Here is a 23713-nt window from a genome sequence, read left to right as displayed (position 1 = left end):
TGGCGCGGCTCCCAGATCCATTAATCTGCTGGAGTTCAAAGGCTCTTGCCATGGCAAGCAGAAAAGCCGTACTTTCGCTTTTCCTCCACATACCTTTCAACGCAGTCTGTTGCAGTCTTACTCTCCTGTAAGTGCCGTGAATCTGGGCCCATAACCTGTTGTTGGGATACTGCCAGGGAGATAAAGTCCATCATGGCCCCCAAGCCGGCTGCCGGATGATCCATCGATCTCCCGTAGTCACGCAGTATGAGCGATTAGCGACACGAGTTTCCTGAAAATACCTTGCCACATTCCAGGGCTCATGCACACTCTTATCAGCAGATAATGCACAGCCAGAAGTCGCACTCAGGAGAGCATTATTTACAAGCTTTTATTCAGCATTGATCAGAACAAAGAAAGACATGACTGTCTGCATCAATGTCTTTGACAGAGAGAGAACGAAAGCAATAGCAAGCATAAACATCCTGTGAACAGGACATGCACAGACTCTGGCCCACAAAGCCTTCTCCCTTTTAAGGTGGAACGGAAATATCCTAACAAAGGCTTCTGGGAGCAAAGATGGTTCACTTGTCATCTACTGCTGACACTCCATTAACAGATACAATTATGTGTTGGTTAATGATATTGTGCTCTAAAAAAAAGCTGCTTCACAAAGGGAAGACCAATAAATTTTCAGATGGGGTGAGTGATGTAGAGAAAGGCCCAAACACCACATAATAGCCCCAAAGATAAACAAAGAGAGCATTAGGTCAGCTAAATATCCATTATTTCAATTACTTTTGACACTCTGATAAATTACAAGTGGTGTTATCTGTCTGCTAATGGAAAATTTCACTTGGAAAGTGAGCTGACAGCTGGCATAAGAAGACACAATTTTTAGGGAAACAAAACAAAAAGCCTTTTTTATTGTTTCCAGGTAAGAAAGATTATAAACAGGGAAGGGTGTTTTGATTGTTAAGAATTTTCATTTTATATTACTTTAAACTCTTGGTCCTTTTTTTTTGGACATGCTGGCTGCAAAGTGAAACTGAAATCTGTGGGAAACTGTGGACTTTCATGTGGTTTTGGGGCAAGATGCTGATTCTTCTTCTGATAAGTCTCTTAACTTTGCCAGGATTCCTAGGAACTGACAGCATCTTGGTTCCCCAACACATAAAAAATGGCTTTTTCAGAACAACAGAGGTTTGTATTCACTCTTTTCTCTGGAGTGAATTCAATAGTCAATATTTATGACTAACTATCATGAATCACCAGGTCTAGAAAAAATTATATAAGGCAGCTGCTGAACACGTCTTTGCAAATATTCTATTGTACACACAGAGAAAAGTACAAAAATGCAGAAAGGACAGGTTTCTTAAGTCTTTAATTTTTCTTCCTTATTAGCTGTTCCCTGTTGTTCAGCTCAGGCCTCAGAATGATTATGTAACATTTGGGGGAAAAGATGCAGCCCAGCAGCCCAATACCGGAGGCTAAGATAGAAAAGATCTCCACTGCCACCATATATTTTCCCTTGGTGCTCAGGTAGGAGGGAATAAAGGACAGCCAAACACTGCAGAAGACCAACATGCTGAAAGTGATAAACTTGGCTTCGTTGAAACTGTCTGGTAACTTCCTGGCGAGGAAAGCCACAGCAAAACTTACAATTGCCAGGCAGCTCATGTAGATAAGGACACAGTAAAACATGGTCACAGACCCTTCATTACATTCTAGTATAATTTCTTCTGTCATTGAGTGCATGTCCACATCTGGGCATGGGGGAGAGGTTGCCAGCCACACAGTACATATGCCTGCTTGGACTATGGAGCAGGAAAGGAGAATGGAGTGGCCTAGTCCTTTCCCCACCCATTTCCTCATCCTGGATTCTGGTTTTGTAGCCATGAAGGCCAAAACCACCGTGAAGGTTTTTGCCAGGACAGAAGAAACAGCGGTTGAGAAGATGATGCCAAAAGCTGTTTGTCGGAGGAGGCATGTCACCTTCTCAGGTCGGCCAATGAAGAGCAATGCACACAGGAAGCAGAGCAGGAGAGAGATGAGGAGAGTGTAGGTGAGGTTTCGGTTGTTTGCAATGACAATGGGTGTGTCATGGTGTTTTATAAATGTACCTAGTACCAGAGCTGTGATCAGGGAAAGGGAAAGAGAGCAGCAGGCTAAACTGATGCCCAAAGGTTCTTCGTAAGACAAGAAGCTGATATCCTTGGGTAGACAAGCATCCTGGTTCTTGCTCGGATAGTCTTTGTCTGGGCATTTATCACAGTCATTCATATCTGGAAAAAATAAGGAAATGACCTTGAGCTCATATCACCTTGTTGGTTCTGATGTTGACTTTCTGTCTGAGAAGAAAAGAGCTCGGCTTAAATTAAAACACATTTTGAATACTGTCTAATGTGCTGCAATGTGGTATTGTTGAATTTAATTGGTTCAGAGCTATGTGGTGCCACAGCCAGAGCCAATGAAAACTGAATGTTTATTCTCACTAGTCTGGGTGCAGGCTGTGTAAGTCAGAAGGAGTGGCAAGGCCCCCTCTAGATATGATTTGAACCACATACCACCCAACTACTCTCAATGCATGGTCATTCTCATTTGATTAGCATATTTAGACTATCTGAAGGGCAATGATTACAAAGAGGCAGGCTCACACACACAGTAGATGATCTCCTTTTCTGAAACTTAAACTCAGCCTTCCTTACAGCACCATTCAATCCTAAGTACTGAGTCTGGATCTCTTGAATCTATTTATTTCTCTCACCCTCCTGGTTTGCAATCTTCCCCTCTGGACATGGGATGCAATTGTAGCAGCAAGGGGGCTCCCCCTCCTTCACTTTCTTGCTGGATCCTGGAAGACATCTCTCAGTACAGACAGAAAGAGGCTGAGTCTAATCCATAAATGAAAGAGCAGAAGGTTCATCAAGGGACTAATGACTTTGGAATCCTTTATGTTTTCGGACCCCTCTCTATGTTAGTAAGCTGACACAGAATTTCAGTAGTATGTAATGGCCATACAGAGAGCAATTGCTTTTTTCATATTCGTAGTAGTAGTAATGTTTGAAATTATGTGATATTCCCTCAATATTGTTCTGGGATGGCAAGTTAAGATTTGTGAGTTAGCCGAGATGGCAAAAATGACTGCAGCTATCAGGGGCTGCTCCAATCAAAAATTCTATACAGAATGGGAATGCATAGGGGAATAAATGAAGAAATATGGTGTTAAAGCAGAACTTTTAATAGGCAATTGTTAAGCGTGTAAGGACAAAAGAAGTAATTATAATTTAACAGTTTTCAAGTTACTCTATTTTATCAAAGCAACTAGAAAATATATATATTATGATGGGAAGATCTCACACAGGTGAAGGGAAGCAGTGGGGTGAAGGGGAGGGTTAGGTTGAATTTGGGAAATAAAATAATATATGGGACAGCAAAGGATATAATAGATTCTTATAGAATAGTAATACATTGTAACCAGAATAGAAGTTTAAAAGGCGAAGTATAGGTATTTTTAGTATTTTCATCATTGTAATTGTTATTATTATTTCTTATTGGTAGAAGGCAATGTGAATTTAGACTTCTTTGTTTTGCTGTCTGTATATATTTTTTTCTTTTTTAAGGCAATAAAAATGGGGGAAAAAATTGTTCTGGGATGTGCAGTGCCCCATATGTTCTGCAAAGATTGCCCTTTCCATTAAAGTACACTTCGAAGTTACTCTAGTTTCCCTGTTAATTTTGTTATAATTCTTACTTTTGAGTATGCTGTCCACTAGGAAGACAAGGTTGGGGATATTATTATTATTATTATTATTATTATTATTATTATTATTATTATTAATTTTTGAGGAACACAATCTTTGCGAATTCCAATGCAAAAATATTCTGGACAAATTCGTGAATTGGAATCAAGCTATCCAAAACCTATGACACTCCTTGGCAAGCTACAACACAATTCTCTCTTTTTTAAAATATTTTTTATTGATTTTCATCAAGAAAAATACATATCACACCACATTACAACTTTAACTAATTTTCTCATTTTTGGACTTCCTTCAGCCTCTCTGACAATCATCCGAATTAAACTTTTTAGTTACACATTTCCTAAATTTGCTATTGCCTTTTGACATACCCTTCCACATCTGTTTTTCTTTTTTTGCAATACTTCTTAGGTTTTTACAGAGCTTCTGTAAATGCCACTAACGTTATTTCATTATCACTTATACATTCCCAATACTCCTTTAACTTTCCCCAGTCCTCGATAAACTTTTGATCTCGTAGATATCTGATCTTCCCTGTCAGTTTATCAAGTTCTGCATAGTTCATCAGCTTCATTCTCCACTCCTCCAATGTTGGTACTTGTTCCTGTTTCCATTTCTGGGCCAGTAGTATTCTTGCCGCTGTTACTGATTATTGGAAAAGTTTACAATCCTTTCTATTTATTTCATTTCCTATAATTCCTAAGAGAAAGGCCTCTGGTTTCTTAACAAATGCATATTTCAACATTTTTTTCCAGTTCATTATATATCAATTCCCAGAAGCTCTTCACTTTCTTACATTCCCACCACATATGATAAAAAGTACCATCCCTTTCTTTACATTTCCAACATTTCTTGCATGTTTTATACATTTTTGCAAGTTTTACCGGTGTAATATACCATCTGTAAATCATTTTCATAACATTTCCCTTTAATGCAGTACATGGAGTAAATTTAATATTTTCGTTTCATAGTTTGATCCAATCATTATATTGTATATTATATCCAAAATCTCTGGCCCATTGTATCATAACAGATTTAATTTCTTCATCCTTTGTATGCCATTCCAGCAATATCTTAAACATTTTAGATAAAATTTTATATTCATTATTTATTATTTCTATTTGAAATTTTGAATCTTTCTCTACAAATCCATATTCCTTAAGGTCCTTTTTAAACATTTCATTTATTTGAAAGTAATGCAACCAATCATATACATACTCTTTTACTTCTTCATAGGGTTTCATTTTCCATTTTCCCCCTTCCTTAACAATCAAATTTCCATATGTAATCCAATTCCTTCTCATATTGATTTTTTTAACACTCATAACCTCTAATGGAGACAACCAGTGTGGAGTTTTTGGTTCAAGTAGGCTTTTATACCTATCCCATATTTTTATCAACGATCTTCGGAAAATGTGGTTCTCAAAACCTTTGTGGATTTTCTTCTTTTCAGACCATAAATATGTGTGCCACCCAAATCTGTTGTCAAATCCTTCTATATCTAACAACTCTGTATTTTCTAATTTTACCCATTCCTTTAACAAACAGAGACATGAAGCTTCTGTTAGGATATTTCCGTTCCACCTTAAAGGGAGCAGGCTTTGTAAGCAACAGAGTCTGCGCATGTCCTGATCACAGGATGTTTTCGTTCTGATATTCCTTTCGTTTTTCAGTCGGCTCAGACACGCTGACAGAATGGACGTGTTTTCTTTTGTTCTGTTAAACGCTAAATAAAGTCTGTAAATTATGCTCTTCTGCTCTTCTGTGATGCAAGCTTTCGGCTGCGTTTCTGCTGATAAAGAGGGTGCACCAGCCTAGGAATGATGCCAGGAATTTCCAAAGGCTTTGTGCCCCTAACTGTTGGATCTGCGTGAATACGGGAGGCCGATGGACGTCCAGAACTCCAGCTGGGGGGCGCCCTCTTTAGGAGGAGCAAGGTACTTCATGATTCTGATTGATTCTTTTTCTAGGTACATTCATGTGTATTTGCTCGAACAGAAATCGCAAGCGTTTCCAAAGTTTAAGGAATTCTGTGCTTGGTTGGAAAATGTGCACGGTAAACGTATTTCTTGTTTTTTTACTGATCGGGGCGGGGAGTTTACTTCTCAGCAGTTTGAAGCTTTCCTGACTGAGAAGGGAATCCAGCATGACATGTCAACGCCCAGATCGCCATGGATGAATGGGCTTGCGGAGAGAGCAAATCAAACATTGCTGCAAGGAATCAAGACCTTGTTGCATGATGCCAATCTCCCTGATAAGTTTTGGGGGGAGGCTTTGGGGAATTTGGTTTACAGTTATAATCGCAGATTGTCATCACCCATTGGCTGTACTCCCTATGAGAAGATGTTTGGCAAGAAACCCAACACCAAACACATGAGAATTTTTGGTTCTGACATGTGGGTACGCACACAACAAACCAACAAGCTTGGGAAGCGTGGGGCACATGGTTTGTTCATGGGGTACGAAAAAGGTGCATACAGGGTATGGATGACTGACTCTAAATCCATAAAGTTCACAAGGAGTGTTGTGTACAATCCTAAGTGGGGGGAAAATGTGGGAATTTTCCAGAGTTACCCAGAGGAGGATGAATGTGATGTCAAGCAAGCAGCTAAAGATGAGAAAGCTGCTGCTGATGATGATGAGGATGAGGATGAGGATGATGAGGATGATGATGATGATGATCAGAGTTCGGATTCCAGTTCAGTGGGCGGCGCTGCTGCTGCTGCTGGTGTCAGTGACAGTGATGACACAGCAGACTACAAGAGCGCACAGGCCTCAGTCAGACCATCTGATGCGTCTGACAATGAACTGGAAGAACCACTGTTCACCATTGGTCATTTTTCTCCTAAGAAAGAGGAGATGAGTCCAGAAGACTTGCGTCTAGTACGCAGATCTGAAAGGGCGACCAAGGGCAGACCTCCAAAGAGGTATGCTGATGAGTTTGCTAAGACAGCAACTGCTGTTCTTAGTAGCTCAGAGAAGGTATGGGAACCTTCAAGCTTCAAAGAGGTTCAGGAGTTGACCTCTAAAGATGCTGAGCCTTGGCTTAATGCCATGAAGGCTGAAGTTGATTCCTTGAACAGGAACCAAACTTGGGAATTGGTACCGGTAGTCCCAGGAATGAGACTGGTTGGCAGCAAATGGGTCTTCAAGGCCAAAACAGACCAGAATGGCAAGGTAGTCAGACACAAAGCCAGATTGATTGCCAGAGGTTTTTCACAGGTACCAGGACAGGATTACCACGAGACCTACTCTCCCACAGTCAAATATGAGAGCATTCGGCTGATGCTCAAGGTCGCTGCGGAGGAGAAACTGCATGTTACCCATCATGACATTAATACAGCTTTTTTGTACGGGATTTTGAATGAGGAGCTGTTCATGCTTCCACCTGATGGGATGCAGATACAGAAGGGAATGGTCTGTAAACTGCGGAAATCCTTATATGGTCTCAAGCAGAGTGCCAGGTGTTGGAACACAAAACTCACTGAGACATTGCTTTCTCTAGGTTTTCACCAGGGCAAAGCTGATCCATGTGTGTTTGTCAAGGAGGAGGGGCAAAACAAACTGTATTGTTTATGTTTTGTTGATGATCTTCTGATGTTTTGGAAGAATCAGGCTTTTTATCAAAGCACCCTAGCTCAACTGAAGGAGCACTTTGACATGAAGGATCTTGGTGAGGTATCCAACTATCTTTCTCTGCAGGTGGAGAGAGACCAAGCAGGTAATTTTCTGGTACACCAAACACAGAAAATTGCTGATGTATTAACCAGGTTGAATTTGGTTGATGCAAACCCAGCAGACACACCGATGGTGACAGGTTACCAGGTAGACAGTACTGCTGAAGCGTTTTCTGACACAACGCTGTACAGGTGCATTCTAGGCAAGTTGAACTTCATTGCCAGATGTTCAAGACCTGACATAGCTGTAAGCTGTAATCTGCTTAGCAGACATGCCAACAATCCTACGGTTCAGGATTGGAAAGCTCTGAAGTGCATAGCCCGCTATTTGAAAGGGACTATGCACTACAGGCTGAGGTTTACCAGTCAGAAGACTGGAGGTCTTGAAATCTTTGCTGATGCAAGTTTTGGAAGTGACACCACGGATGGTACAAGCACTTCTGGAGTATGCTACATGTACAACCACTGCCTGTTTGACTGGTTGTGCAAGAAGCAAACAACAGTGAGCCTAAGTTCCTGTGAAGCAGAACTCAATGCTCTGTCATTTTCACTCATGGATTGTGAATGGTTGATGCAACTGTTTAAGGACATCAGGGTGTCTGTGAAATGTCCTGTACAAGTGTATCAAGACAATAGATCTTGTTTGGCTTTGCTGAACTCCGAGAGTTGCAAGCAGAGAACCAAGTACTTGCAGATTAAGCTACATCGTGCAAGAGAGTGTATTCAGAAAGGACTGATTCAGGTGTCCTACATGGCAGGAAATGAAATTCCTGCTGATCTGTTGTCTAAGGTTGTTAACAAAGAACAACTTAAGGTTTATGTACAAAGGTTGCAACTGGGTGAACCACAGGTACAACAGGTTACACGGAAAGGGGGAGGATGTTAGGATATTTCCGTTCCACCTTAAAGGGAGCAGGCTTTGTAAGCAACAGAGTCTGCGCATGTCCTGATCACAGGATGTTTTCGTTCTGATATTCCTTTCGTTTTTCAGTCGGCTCAGACACGCTGACAGAATGGACGTGTTTTCTTTTGTTCTGTTAAACGCTAAATAAAGTCTGTAAATTATGCTCTTCTGCTCTTCTGTGATGCAAGCTTTCGGCTGCGTTTCTGCTGATAAAGAGGGTGCACCAGCCTAGGAATGATGCCAGGAATTTCCAAAGGCTTTGTGCCCCTAACTGTTGGATCTGCGTGAGTACGGGAGGCCGATGGACGTCCAGAACTCCAGCTGGGGGGCTCACGATGGACGTTATCTCCCTGGCAGTTTCCCAACAGCTTCATAATATAATTTCAGGTCTGGCAGGGCGAAGCCTCCTCTTTCTTTAGCATCTGTTAATAACTTAAATTGAATTCTTGGCTTTTTACCCTGCCAGATATACCTTGAAATTACTCTTTGCCATTCTTTAAAAGTCACAGTCCCTTTGATTATTGGAATTGTCTGAAACAAAAATAACGATTTTGGCAGTACGCTCATCTTTATCGTTGAGATCCTTCCCCACAGTGATAACTTCATTTGTCCCCACACCTCCAGATCTTTCTTTATTCCATTCCACACTGGTATATAATTATTCTGATACAAATCAATATTCTTAGGGGTTATCCAAATACCCAAATATTTCACCTTCTTCACCACTTCTATACCTATTTGTTGTTGCATTGTTCCTATCGTATCTTGATCCATGTTCTTAGCAATTATTTTAGTCTTTTTCTTATTCAATATAAATCCTGCCATTTGACCAAATCTTTCCACCTCTATAAGTATGTTTTTAACACTTTCCAAAGGTTTTTCCACCGTTAAAACCAGATCATCGGCAAAGGCTTTAACCTTATATTCATTCCGGCCTACTGCGACCCCTGCTACAACACAATTCTCAGCATGTTAAGAACAAAATACACCTGTCAGGTGGCAGAGGAACCAACTCCCACTACAGGTTGCCAGGAATGGATAAGAAAAGGAAAAGTCCCTACTATCTACTTTTTATTCAATATTTACAGAGAGAGGCTTGGGAATGCAGCCTCTTGGGATAATGGCGTTGTCCTCAGTAAATCTCCAGCCACTTCTCTCCCACATCCTCCTTTGTCAACAGCACCCCGACTATGGTTGCCGCTTAGGGCCATCTGTCTTCAAGCCCTTTGCTTTCATACTTTTAAGGCTTGCCGGGATCTGGGAGATGGTGGGTCTGGAATGCTTTCTAGTGATAAAGTGTCAGCCAGCGGCTCCAGCTCTGCCTCCTCCTCTTCCCCCAATATTTCCCAACTCCACCCCCCCCATCTTCCTCTGAGCTGTGACCTCCATTAAACCCCTGTTGTAATTCTGAACTGTCTTCTTCTCTGGAAGGGTCAGGCTGGGGAAGTGGTCTCCACCATTCCTCCTCTACCCAGTCCCTGATTTTAAAAATAATTTTGAGATCACTCCTTTTTAAAGATCATGTTCCATCATGTTTCACTCTGTCAGAAATCAGTATTTAATAAGTGTAAAGAAATCCAAATTGCTTTGGTTTATTTTACAATAGTTTTCTTCTTTTCTACTTAGGATTCTAGTTGAAGTCCCCCAGCGGAAAAAATAATCCATTTAATTAGTCGAACTTACTACTTGTATGCATTGTTAGATATATTGTTGCTTCAAGGTCACAATGATTGTGAAGAAATCCACTTTGTAGCTTCATGGTCTCTGAGCATGTATCCCCTCTTGTGCTGGAGGAATGTACCCAGAGGCTCCATTTGACTGAAAGAAAACCTGCCCTCCTGTCTCCAGGCCCTTTCATAGAAAAACTGATATTTGATCTGGACCTAATGGCGCACATTCAGATGAAGGATTGCGTGATGCAAAACCCACATTTGCATGGATGCAGCTTGTAGTGGGTCTGTGAATGGTTGGGATCAGGCTGAGGCAACCTAGCTTTTGTTATTTTCGTCTGAGCTAGGATCCCCCTAAGTCATATTTACACTGTTAGCCATGCTTAACTTTATTTTGTAGTAAAGGGGTTCTTCTGTTTTGTAACCTCCTTAATAAAATATTGGTCTTCTAGCAGGGACCTTTTGGCTCTTAATTTGGTACCTGGATGCTTTGGTTATACACCACTCATCAATTTACAACTCAAAAGATAGTGAGTAGACCTGCAGGTGGATAATAATTGCTTATTCAATACTGAATCTCTTTTGAATTAGCAAACAATGAAACCCTACCTGGTTAAACCAACTGTGCCATGTGATGGCATCTTCATCAAGGAGTAATGATTGGTCTGAAGGAGCCTGCGGATCTATCCTCCCAACTCTCACTCGGTGCAAACTTTGGTTGGCGAATATAATCCAATTGACAATATCCAAGCTAGATGCTGCCTCTCCATTCTGGTTGATGAAGACCACATCTCCTGCCGTATTGTTAAATGAGATATTTCTCAGAAAGTGATGGAGCTAGATTGAAAACAGAAAAGACAGGGCTTTGGAAAAGACATCAGTCGAATGCAGGGAGGAGTATTTTTCCCCTGTGAGCAGAACCTACAGCAAATGGTCAGTGACAGCAACTGTCAGTGGATTCAGGCCCAAGCATGGAGAGAGTCAACCAGTTTTCTTTCACACGCATGCCTCTCTCTGAAACTTCCTTACAACCCGTCTCTCTCTGAATGCCCGCAAGTTAAATATGTGTGAGTAGCGAGGTTTCTCTCTCTCTCTTACTCCTCACTGTCACTGAACATCTTGGAAGACACAGCAGTGGTGTGCGAACACGTGCTCTAAGAAAGGATTTGGTTGATATGGGATAGAGGGAATGCTGAACATCTCTCAAACATTACCACAGCTTCCTATATATTTATGCAGAGGCACTTCACTAGGCTGTAAAGCTTCCCTCATACAAATGCTTTCTCTTCAAACACAAGGCAGTACCTGCTCAAGGATGAACACGACCATCATTTCCCTTTCCTATAGGGCCTACTGTCATTTGCAAGCAGCACAATATGTGGGGAATCATCTAGGATACCATCATATCAGTGCCACCTCCTACTCTGTCTGTAGAATTATAAATTCAGTTCTGGGTTTTCTTCCTAATACACCTGCGCAAATGTTTGAACCCATACTGCGTCAGAAAGTAACAGGGCTTTGCCAGTTGAGGATTTTCAGCCATTACCTGCCAAAACTGTTGATTCAGATTCTTCCCTCTCCCTCTGTACGCCATTCTTCTATGTCTGAGTCTGGATGTGGACATGGCATGTAAAGCATGGGCCATGGCATGGACAGCACTGTGGATGCTGTAGCTGTGGCCTGTCATGCTCATTTCAAAAAATGATCCAGGAAGGCTCTCCAGCTTCTCTTCTCCGGTGCAAATATTCCCCTCCACCTTGTCTGAAGTGATATCTGGGAGTACACATTCAAAGGCCTGTTGCCAGAAGTCCCTGATAAAACCATCCCCATCTGTGCTGGAAGGGTTTCTGTGCACAACATACTGATGAAATCCTGGTGGGTTTCTGAAGTGAATTTCAAAGGATATAGCACCATTGAATATTCCTGCATCCCAGTACCTTTGAAAGACAAATGAAGGAAACTCAACCTGGGCTGTTATTATCCATACTTTACTTTTTACTTTCTTTGTCATGTCATCATTTTCTGAAAAGTATGAAAGCAACCTAAAAGTTGTCATGGAGTAAGATTCTCCAGAGGCAACCACTACTTTAGCATTGCTGCTAAAAATTTTCTCATTTATTGTTGCCCCCTGTGTTAGCATTCCAGGAATTTCAGAAATAAAACTAAAACTGGGGATTTTTTCTAGGAATGCAAAGCAGACACCACTTTTGGTAAACATTTGGGAAATAGTTTGCACAAATCTTTCTCCATTTTCATTGTCTGACTCGTGAGGGGCGAAGGAAGGAAGAATGAGGCCGGGCGAAGGCTGGCGCTGCAGCAAAATGCTGCTGAACACGCCCCCACCGTGGCCCCCGGTTGGATGGCCACTGAGGGGGCGTGAGCGCCAGCCAGGTGAGTGGGCAGCAGGGGGCCACGCCCCCTGCTAGCCGGAGCTCGAGCCCCGACCACAACCCCTCCCCTCCCCTTCGGGGAGGAGAGTCTTTGCAATGACTCCAATCCACGTCCACCTGAAATGCAGAAGCAAAGAGAGAATTCCCTCATACTGAAGGGCTTCTGTAGCTGCCATCTGGTAGAAGGGAAGCCCTGGGCTTTTATCATTCATCACTGGAGCAGAGCCATAAATGAGCTGAAAAGTAAGTGGAGGAAGAGAAGAGACAAAGTAATATTTGCAGAGTTCTTTCAAACTATTCATATATGTCAGGGGTTTAGGAGCAGAGGCACGGGCAAGGGAGGAAACAGAGAGCGAAGGGGAGGAGGCAGAAGAAAAGATGAGTGATGACGACGACCCGAGATCTCCTAGTCTTTCCAGTGAATCAGAGGATTCACAGAAAGGAGCACCAGTGGCCAGGGCAAGGGGGGAGTCTAGGGGGGCACCCCAGGAAGATAGAGCCAGAGGGGACTCAGGGGAGAGCAGCTGGAAATCGGGACCAGCGTCACCGCCAGGAAGCAGGGAAGAGGAAGGGAGCCAGGGGGGAAGCGCTGGCAGCTCACCACAGGAGGGAGGGCATGAGTCAGGAGTGGCCACACCTCCATCGGGGAGCGAAGAAACGGTTAAGAGGAAAGTGGAAGGTTGGGCGCGCGCGCCAAGTTCAAATGCAGAGGAAGGCGGCGCAGTAAGCAGCCCCGAAAGAGAGCCAGGTCCTAAAGCCCGGCGCAAGGAGACAGGAGGGTCCGGGTCAGCGTCAGAAGAATCCCGGAAGGAAGAAACCCCGGGGGGTAGAGGGACCCAGAGGAGGACAGTCAGGCGGAAAAGGTGGAGCAAGGCTAGGATATTAAGTTGGTGCACACGGGGCGGAGACTCAGACGGAGCTTCGCCGATCTAGCTACTAGACGTAGAGTTGCGCGCAGCAGCGTGAGAATGGAAACTGTAATTCAATAAAGACTTTTACTTAATGATCGCTGGCTAGCGTGATCCTGTGTGAGCTAGGATCTTCAAGCAGCTCTGACAGTAAGCTCCGTCTCCCTCTTGTGGGCATCTACAGCCTCGAGGAGGGGAGAGAAACAGGTGCCTACTAGCGAGCTCACGAACGGCAGACGACATGACGGCTGAGCAGCAGATAGAGGAACTCAGAAACGCAGTGGCACAACTGAACGCCGAGGCTCTCGCATCCAGGAAGAGAGAGGAGGAGGCAGCTGCCGCCTGCAGGGATCTCCAGGTCAGGTTAGACGTGCTGACAAAGCAGACACCCCGGCAGGAGGGAATTGGGTTGGCGAGACGGACAGGCGGGCTGGTCTCTCACTTCGATGGGAACCTGCAACAGTATCCCAACTTTAGAGCCGACGTACTGTGCGCACTGCAACTGCTGCATAAAGACTTCAGAGATGAACAAGAGAGAGTGGGGTTCATCATGTCCCATTTGCATGGGGATGCGAAAGCATGGCTACGCAATTTATGGAGAGATAAGGATCCGGCGCTCCAGAATGCAGATGCCTTTATTAAAGCGATGGATGGGTGTTTTTTATCAAGTATTGACGTGGATCTTGCACGGAAGGAGGTGCATGGGCTGAGACAAGGGAGGGCCAGCGTCAGGCAGTATCATGCCCGCTTTTTCGCCTTGGTCAGTGCCCTGGAATGGGACAGAGATTCGGCTCCTGTAAGAGACCTCTTTTGGGAGGGGCTGCACAACTTGATTAAAGATGAGATCGCGAGGGGGGAGAGACCCCGAACCACCCAGGAGGTCGTTCAGAGGGCACTGGCAGTGGGGGTGAGGCTGGAAGGACGTCCGTGGAGCAGGGACGAAGGGCGTGAAGGGCGCGAACCAGCCAGGGGCCCCTCCTTCCTTCCCAGAGAAGCAGCGCGGGCGCAATCCACGCCTCCGCCAGGAGGAGGAGCCGAACCTATGGAGGTTGGAGGTGCAAGGGCTCAGTCAGCAACCAGAGCCCTAGCACCGGCAGCAGTGAAAGCGAAGCCTCCTAGAGGGAACAGGAAGTGTTACGTCTGTGAAGAGCCAGGGCATATGGCAAAAGAGTGTCCCCAGAGGCTCCACAAGCTTACTGCAGCCTCGGCAATGGTGACTGCAGCACCGCAGCAAGGGGGACCACAGCAGGGAAACGATGCAGTCTGGCTGGAGGAAGAGGCCCTGGGGCCCAGCCAGACGTGTTAGTGACGCAGTCCCCAGAGGTTTTACAGCCCGTGAACCCCCTCCCGCCCAAACCAGTGGTGAGGCTCACCGCATCTCTCCAGCTGCCCAATGGAATCACCACTGACGTGCCAATCACCATTGACTCAGGCAGCAATGCGGACTTTATAGGGCAGGACTTTGTCGACACACACGCTATACAGTTGCTGCCGGCCACACTGCCCCTGCAGGTTGTCACGGTGGATGGCAGGGAGTTGCTAGGGGGGCAAGTGGTGAAGCAGACGCCGCCCATGGCGATGCGACTTGGAAATCACAAAGAAATCATCAGCTTCAATGTCACTCAACTATCGGATACGCCCATTGTATTGGGAATGAGTTGGCTGGACAAGCACAGCCCAACGCTGGCTTGGTACCAGAGGCAGCTGATCTTCGGCTCTTCCTTTTGTGCTGAACACTGCATCGTGCCCCGGCAGGAAGGAGAGGAAGAGGAGTCACAGCTGCTGCTAGGCACGCTGCAAGCGATTCCCCACAAGTACGCAGAATTTTTGGAAGTTTTCTGCGAGAAGGAGGCGGACAGGCTGCCCCCTCACAGACCATATGACTGCAAGATTGACCTGCTGCCGGGGGTGGCGCTGCCTAAGGGGAAACTGTATTCCATGTCAGAGGACGAGCTGCAGGAACTCAAACAGTTCATAGATCATAATTTGGAGCGCGGTTTCATCCGAGAGTCCAAGGCAGCGGGGGGCAGCCCAGTATTCTTTGTTAAGAAGCGAGACACGCCCCAAAAAAGACTGGTCGTGGACTATCGCATTTTAAACAATGGGACCAAGCCGTCGGACTTCCCCATGCCCCGAATCGACGACCTCCTGGCGAAGGTGCGGAAGGGAAAAGTGTTCACCAAGTTAGACCTGCGAGGGGCGTACAACCTCATTCGTATGCGGGAGGGAGATGAGTGGAAGACGGCCATGTTCACGCCACTGGGTACCTACGAATACAGAGTTATGCCCTTTGGATTGCAAAATGGCTCTCACGTTTTTCAAGCTTTCATGCATCACGTGTTGGCGGGACTTCTCTACAAGACGTGCGTCTGTTTCTTAGATGACATCCTGATCTTTTCGGAATCGCAGCAGGAGCATGACAGACACGTCAAGGAAGTGCTGACCAGACTAAAGCAACATAGGCTCTACGCCAAGCTGGAGAAGTGCCAATTTGACGTGACGGAGGTGGATTTTCTGGGCTACAAGTTGTCTGACAAGGGGCTCGCCATGGACAGCGCCAAGGTTCGCGCGGTATTGGATTGGAAGAGTCCACGCAACCGGAAGGAGGTCCAGAGGTTTGTCGGCTTTGCGAACTTCTATCGCAAGTTTATCAAGGGCTTCGCGATGCAGACAGCGGCCATCACAGACACGCTTAGCTCCAAGAAAAAGAAGTTCGTTTGGACAGAGGAGGCGGAGCAGTCCTTTCAGGCACTCAAGCGTCTCTTCGCGTCGGAAGAGCAGCTGCTTCACGTCAACCCCAGCAGGCCGATGAGGGTGGAGACAGACGCCTCGGACAGAGCCGTGGGGGCGGTCCTGCTGCAAAAGGACCAGCAGGGGGTGTGGCGACCGGCAGCGTTTTACTCCAGGAAGCTCAGCAAGTCCGAGCAGAACTACACCATCTGGGACAGGGAGTTGCTGGCCATTCATGCAGCGTTCAAAGCGTGGAGGCACTTCCTGATCGGCGCCAAGCACACGGTGCAGGTTTGCACGGACCACAAGAATCTGAAGCACTGGCGCACGGCACAGTTCCTAAACCAGAGGCAGATACGTTGGGCGGAGTTTTTTGCGAACTTCGACTTCCGCATAGAGTATGTCCCGGGGGACACTAACATCATGGCGGACGCCCTCTCCCGTAAGCCACAGTATCTGGAGGACGCAACGCCAGCGGCCGCCATGCACATCTTCGCACCAACAGTATGGGCGTGCGCCGCGGCCACTGTGGACCTGGAGGCGGTGCGACGAGCGTTGCAGGATGACTCCTTCGTGCAAGCAAAGATGGCAGAGGTGCAAAGGGGCACGGCTGCGGCCGACGGTTTCCAGCTACGAGATGGTTTGCTCATCCGTAAGGGGGCCATCTACGTGCCGGGAGACGACCTTCGCGCCAAGGTGCTGCAGCAGCTGCACGACGCGCCCACGGCCGGGCACTTTGGCAAGGAGAAGACGGTGGAATTAGTAGCCAGGGATTTCTGGTGGCCTGGAATGAGAGGGGAGGTCGCAGACTACGTGGCGAGGTGTGACACCTGCCAGAGGGCCAAACCAGTGCACAAACCGCCGGCCGGACTGTTGGAACCGCTGCAAACTCCGGTCGAACCTTGGGAGAGGGTGGCCCTGGACTTTGTCACGGATCTGCCCAGCTCGAGGGGCAAGACGGCAGTGCTGGTGGTGGTGGACCTGTTTTCCAAGATGGCGCATTTCATTCCGTGTGCTAAGGTGGCCACGGCGGAGCAAACCGCCAAACTGTTCATAGACCACGTGTTCAAGGTTCACGGTCTGCCACGGTCGATTCTGTCCGACCGGGGGCGGCAGTTCATCTCGAATTTCTGGCAGAAGCTGATGGGCTTCCTGAACGTCAAGATCAACCTGGCGTCGGCGAGACACCCGCAGACCAACGGGCAAGCAGAGCGGGTCAATGCCATCATGCAGCAGTACCTGAGATGTTATGCAAATCAACAGCCTGCGACGTGGGTGGATTACCTGCCGCTTGCCGAGTTCGCCTACAACAACACGAAGCACGTGTCCACGGGGGTCACGCCGTTCTTCGCCAACAACGGGAGGCACCCCAGAACCTTCCCGGGACTGGAAAGAAGGGGGGAGGGGGAGCCGCAGAAAGCAGATGCGTTCGCGTCGGAGCTGCAGGAAGTCCACGATCAGCTGAGGCGCCACCTGGAGCTGGCCAAACACGCATACAAGGTACAAGCGGACAAGCACAGAAGGGTTGGCGAAGAGCTCCACGTGGGAGACTGGGTTTGGTTAGCAGCCCACGCAGTGCCGGCCAGGTCGTTGGCCAAGAAGAAACTAGGGCATAAACAACTGGGGCCCTACCAAGTCGAAGAGCAGGTCAACCCGGTAGCTTTCAGACTGGCACTTCCGGAGGGTTCCAGAATGCATCCGGTATTCCACAGATCGGTGCTCACTCCCTACAAGGCACCGCACAGGTTCCAGGAACCCGGAACAGCGCCGAGTCCGGTCAGAGACAGAACAGGGCACGCGGGAGTGGCACAGAAGGAGCGCATCAACGAAGTCACGGAGATTTTGGACTCCAGATGGGGGGAAGAGGGGGTAGAATACTTTCTCGCCAAGGAGGGCACCCCGGCCAGTGCGAACAGCTGGGTGCCGGGCTACGCCTTGGACGAACCTCTCCTCAAAGACGAGTTTCATGCCCTCTTTCCCCATAGACCTATGCCAGCAGACTTTTTCGACGACTGGCTTTTCACGCCCACGCTTTCGGCCAGCACTTTCCGGGGGTTCGACTCGGACGAGGACCCGACACAAGACGTCCGTTCCCCGGAGGGGTCACCCTCGGGATCTGCATCAGAACCCTCGTATTGGTGGGACGATAGACCAGAGGAGCAGTTCCGCAGACGGTGGCTGGAAGGCCCAGGACGAGCAACACCGCCAGGAGGAAGTGAGGGAGAGACGGACATGGACGTTTTCGGGGACGACCCTGGTTTCGAGCACGGCGGCACAGAGATGGAAGCGGAGGTGACCGTTGTCGACGAGAGCAGGGAGGAAGACCCGCGAGACTTCAGAGGGAGGCCCGCCACGGGAAGCGACCGATATCCGACGTTCGTCCCTTTGCAACAGCAGCCCCCAGCTCCAGCACCGGAAGGAGGGGAGGGGGGAATGGGGGGCTTCGAGGGGGGGATGGATGTCAGGGGTTTAGGAGCAGAGGCACGGGCAAGGGAGGAAACAGAGAGCGAAGGGGAGGAGGCAGAAGAAAAGATGAGTGATGACGACGACCCGAGATCTCCTAGTCTTTCCAGTGAATCAGAGGATTCACAGAAAGGAGCACCAGTGGCCAGGGCAAGGGGGGAGTCTAGGGGGGCACCCCAGGAAGATAGAGCCAGAGGGGACTCAGGGGAGAGCAGCTGGAAATCGGGACCAGCGTCACCGCCAGGAAGCAGGGAAGAGGAAGGGAGCCAGGGGGGAAGCGCTGGCAGCTCACCACAGGAGGGAGGGCATGAGTCAGGAGTGGCCACACCTCCATCGGGGAGCGAAGAAACGGTTAAGAGGAAAGTGGAAGGTTGGGCGCGCGCGCCAAGTTCAAATGCAGAGGAAGGCGGCGCAGTAAGCAGCCCCGAAAGAGAGCCAGGTCCTAAAGCCCGGCGCAAGGAGACAGGAGGGTCCGGGTCAGCGTCAGAAGAATCCCGGAAGGAAGAAACCCCGGGGGGTAGAGGGACCCAGAGGAGGACAGTCAGGCGGAAAAGGTGGAGCAAGGCTAGGATATTAAGTTGGTGCACACGGGGCGGAGACTCAGACGGAGCTTCGCCGATCTAGCTACTAGACGTAGAGTTGCGCGCAGCAGCGTGAGAATGGAAACTGTAATTCAATAAAGACTTTTACTTAATGATCGCTGGCTAGCGTGATCCTGTGTGAGCTAGGATCTTCAAGCAGCTCTGACAATATACATTATGTGGTGAATCCTGTTAGTCAGATATGCCTTTTGCCACCCACCAGGGGTTGCATTGCTTTCTCACTTATACTAAACACACATGCAGATGGTCTGGAAATTGTGATCATCTCCTGTTCCTGCTTGTTACACATTTGTTATGTTGACCAGACAGGGGCATTGTTCTTATATTATCTTATATTTTTTTAACTTATGCATACTTGCAAAATTTGGCAGGGTCTTGCACGATGGATGAAACTGATTGGAGGGACACATAATGCCCTAAACATAGCATTGCCTAACACTGCGTAAGACATTATTTACTGTAGCCATGTCAGAATTGCAACTTGGGTCGCATACACATTCCTTCTCTGGAACTTCTTTCGTATTCATGATGCACATACCCCAAGGTACAGCAGAACTGCCATTTCTCCCTCTTCTTTTTCAAGACTTCTCAGACCAGACATCATTTATGAACATTTATTTCACTTTGAAAACAGCTGCTCAGTACTATTACTGTGTTCCTGCATAACTGGATTATATCTGCAATTTGTCATACCTTCAGAGTGTGTTTAATTTGAAAGTGCTTTCCCCCTAAACATACACATATTGTGTGTGGAGCCATGGCTGGTGAGGGAGAAGCCCACTCTCCCACCAATTGCCTTTCGGATGTCCTTAATATGTGTTACAGGTAGGTAGCCGTGCTGTTCTACCATAGTCGAAACAAAATAAAAAAATGCCTTCCAGTAGCACCTTAGAGACCATTGGTATGAGCTTTTGTGTGCATGTACACTTCTTCAGATACTTAATGTGTGTGTAAGAGATTGGGTGTGTGACATATTTTTTTCTGGTATTGCAGCCTTTCTTTCCCCTAATTCAGGTAATTTTATTTTATTTTAATTCTGTACCACCTTTACATTCCAAAGAACTGGTTCTGCTCCAATTTCATCCCAACCCAGAACTGGTAATACATCCTGAACAGGTGCTGTGAAAGTGTGCATGCACATGGAAGCTCATACCAAGAACAAACTTAGTTGGTCTCTAAGGTGCTAGTGGACAATTTTTTTTATTTTATATATTTCTACTGCATCAGAGCAACACGGCTACCTACCTAAAACTCAAGCTAACAGAGCTATAGTACATAGATGTCCTACCTGCGGAATCTTATAGATATCCAAAACAGTTGCCACATAAAAGGAGATTTCAGAATCAAGTCCCCCAATGACCCCTGCCAGATTATTTTCAACATCACATATATAGTTAGGAACAAATTTCTCCACCCTGGATAAAAGCAGCAGTGTGGCGAGATATGTGCTCCTTGCATTCTTATAGCTGTCATATAAGTGGAAGCCCAAGGTGATATTGGGTAAGATGTGAGGGTCTTCAGTGATCTCCTTGACTGCAAATGCCAAGGCCACAATGTGCTGGTAAAGCTTAGGCACCACCCTAGAATGAGAGTTGCAAACAGTTTCAGAAGGAACATATACCGGTATATCGTTTTACATATCAACAAAGTAGTTAATCATATAGACTTCAGTGGAGTTAACTCCCTGTCTATTCCATTGATGAACAGTTCTTATAATCAGCAAGTTCTTCCTGATGTTTAGACAGAATCTCCTCTCTTGCAACTTGAATCCATTGGTTCGGGTCCTTCCCTCTGGAGCAAGAGAAAACAAGCTTGTGGATCGAGGGCCCCGAAATAAATACACAAGGACACGTGATATAAGGTTAATGGGCAAGAAAAGGCCACAACTTTATTGATTACAGCAGTGAAAAGGTATTGGCTTAGGCATTGGATGACTATAGGTGGTGGGTTTATTCAACAGTAGGTGGAGCCTGTTGATGCTCATCCAACTATAGGCTCACCCCCTGATGTCACCGAGGGTCGTGCCATGGCCTCCCGCCAAGCAGGCATCGGACGGAATACACGACCGCCGGATTCCTTTAACGGAATAACCCACGGTAGATAGCATAGGCAATGGCCACACCTAGCCCTTAACACATCACAACAGATGAATCCAATGCCTAACCTACCCACCAATACCACAAAAGTTGTGACGATTGCTACGAGGTAGGCGAAAAAACCAAAAAGCCGAATGCCAAATGGAAAAATTCCTACCAGGCCCCCCAGCCAACCAGGGCGACCAACCTAAGGTCCATAGCAAGGCCAAAAACCTAGACCCTGAGCTAAATGGGAGTGGAGGGTGGGTGACTCGCTGCGGGTCGACGAGGACTGAGGGGGAGGAGAAGCCGGCGCCGCAGCATTAAGCTGCTGAACACGCCCTTCGGAGGCACCTGGTTGGCTGCCCCCGGTGGGTGTGGGCGCCGGCCGGCCAGGTAAGGAGGGGCAGGGGCTAAGGCCCCTGCCAGGGCGGAGTCCGGGCTCCCGCCCACAACCACTCCCCTCTCTTGCAGGGAGGAGAGTCTTTGTGGATCGAGGGCCCCGACCCCGCTATGTGAAATAAATACACAAGGACATGTGATATAAGGTTAATGGGCAAGAAAAGGCCACAACTTTATTGATTACAGCAGTGAAAAGGTATTGGCTTAGGCATTGGATGACTATAGGTGGTGGGTTTATTCAACAGTAGGTGGAGCCTGTTGATGCTCATCCAACTATAGGCTCACCCCCTGATGTCACCGAGGGTCGTGCCATATCCTCCCGCCAAGCAGGCATCGGACGGAATACACGACCGCCGGATTCCTTTAACGGAATAACCCACGGTAGATAGCATAGGCGATGGCCACACCTAGCCCTTAACACATCACAACAGATGAATCCAATGCCTAACCACCACCCGAGCCGCAAAGGGGCTCGCCGCCAATACCCTCACAGCTGCAACCAATCCCTAATGCTGCTAATGACACTGTCCAACCAAATATCATTCCCAATGTCTGTTAGATGAACTCCGTCATTCCGGTACATGGCTTGATCGCCGATCCGGATACGGTCATGATAAATGACTAGGCCATTCATAAAGCGCACCCAACGGGCTACCGCCCGGTTCAGGAGTTTCCTGGTTTTTTCAATGGCCATACAGTTCTGTGCACTGCGCCAGACAATTCTTTTCAAAAAGGAGGACCAGAACACCATTGTTCCGGGGCACAAGGCCGCAATCGACTCCAAGTCTCTTTTTATGCACCACAACAAGTCCCCGCTTCTCCTATTAGCTAGGTCATTCTCCCCCAAGTGAATGATAAGGATGTCAGGAGGGCCAAACATGGCAACTTTGTCAATCAGCAGTGGCATAAGCTCGTCCCACCGCATGCCACGGCGCGACAACCAGGCAACTCGTATCCCAGGAGGCAGACCAAGATGATGGGTAAGGCCGGAGCTGATCGCCCGAATGCGGGCCCAATGAACGATGCTGTGGCCGCAAATCCACACAGTGCCCCTGGAAACAGCTGAGAAGGAAAGGAAAAGGGGGGAAGCGGGTAAGTAGAATTCAGTATAGTGGTGCACAGACTAACGTATGTAACCCTTATACGCGTTGGATTTCCACCGGCCCATTTCTTTAATCTTATCCGCAGGTAAGCCCCAGAAGGAACATATACCGGTATATCGTTTTACATATCAACAAAGTAGTTAATCATATAGACTTCAGTGGAGTTAACTCCCTGTCTATTCCATTGATGAACAGTTCTTATAATCAGCAAGTTCTTCCTGATGTTTAGACAGAATCTCCTCTCTTGCAACTTGAATCCATTGGTTCGGGTCCTTCCCTCTGGAGCAAGAGAAAACAAGCTTGCTCCATCTTCCTGGTGAAAGCAGTTGAGATATTTAAAAATGGCTATCCTACATCCACTCAGTCTTCTATTTTCATAGCTAAACATACTCAACCCCCTCAACTTTCCCTCATAAAGTTTGACTTCCAGACCCTTGATCATATGTGTCATCCTTCTCTGCACATGTTGCAGCTTGTCAATTTACTTCTTAAATATTGCTGTACACAACTGAACACAGTACTCTAGGTGTGGTCTGAGCATGGCAGAATAGAGCTGCTCTATTACTTCTTTTGATTGGGGCACTATACTTCTGTGGAAGCAGACTCCTTGATCATTTTCAAGTGTGCTACTGGCAAGCCGATGTTCCCTATCGTAGAGTTGTGTAGCAGGTAATTTCTGCCTAAGTGCAGAACCTGACATTTGCCCCTACTGAAATTCATTTTGTAATTCACAAAATTCTATGTTTCATAATATATACCATCATTATTCTGAGGCTGCATCTGTAGGTTTGATCATTCCTGTTCTGTAATAAATGAGTGGCTTAGTTCTTACACAAACTCTTCAGGCAGCGCTGGTGGGGGTTCCTCAGTGAATGTTGCTGCAGACGAGATGAAGCCACCATGGAAAACAATGCCACCAATGAGGAAGTCTCCTGGCTGATGATACATGTGAAGTGGACGGTGTGGACTTTGGAGCTTGCATTTTGCTATTTGAGCCTGACATACAATGTAAGAAATCAGTTCCATCAACAAGAACATTAAAACCTCCA

At 47.0% G+C, this 23713-nt stretch overlaps 2 protein-coding genes across 6 annotated transcripts in view; both read right to left on the bottom strand.

Annotated features, from left to right (window-relative positions):
- Positions 1 to 23713, bottom strand: part of LOC310691346 (extracellular calcium-sensing receptor-like) — a 168182-nt gene that overhangs the window by 83255 nt on the left and 61214 nt on the right. The gene's annotated exons all lie outside the window — the stretch shown is intronic.
- Positions 600 to 23707, bottom strand: LOC310692492 (vomeronasal type-2 receptor 26-like). Its single transcript, XM_083473438.1, has 7 exons — positions 23497 to 23707; positions 20499 to 20664; positions 12499 to 12617; positions 11538 to 12195; positions 10601 to 10828; positions 2747 to 2873; positions 600 to 2264 (listed from the first exon to the last, which is right to left on the bottom strand). Exons 1-7 carry the CDS (start codon positions 23700 to 23702, stop codon positions 1363 to 1365), a joined length of 2406 nt encoding a protein of 801 aa, XP_083329564.1. The 5' UTR covers positions 23703 to 23707; the 3' UTR covers positions 600 to 1362.

This window comes from Podarcis liolepis (assembly GCF_965112155.1).
Source record: "Podarcis liolepis genome assembly, chromosome: 13".
In the NCBI taxonomy this organism is placed as follows: Eukaryota; Metazoa; Chordata; class Lepidosauria; order Squamata; family Lacertidae; genus Podarcis; species Podarcis liolepis.
Note: the sequence above shows the minus strand (reverse complement) of the source record. Positions and strands in the feature narration are given on the sequence as shown.

Bases quoted from the DNA above. Each gene is read 5' to 3' on its own strand.
- LOC310692492 (XM_083473438.1), bottom strand. From the start codon at position 23,702: ATGTTCTTGTTGATGGAACTGATTTCTTACATTGTATGTCAGGCTCAA. The intron at 20,665-23,496 runs GTAAGAACTAAG...CTCTCATTCTAG, and splicing joins GCGCTGCCTGAAGAGTTTGT to GGTGGTGCCTAAGCTTTACC. The intron at 2,265-2,746 runs GTGAGAGAAATA...TATTTTTTCCAG, and splicing joins GAAGATTGCAAACCAGGAGG to ATATGAATGACTGTGATAAA.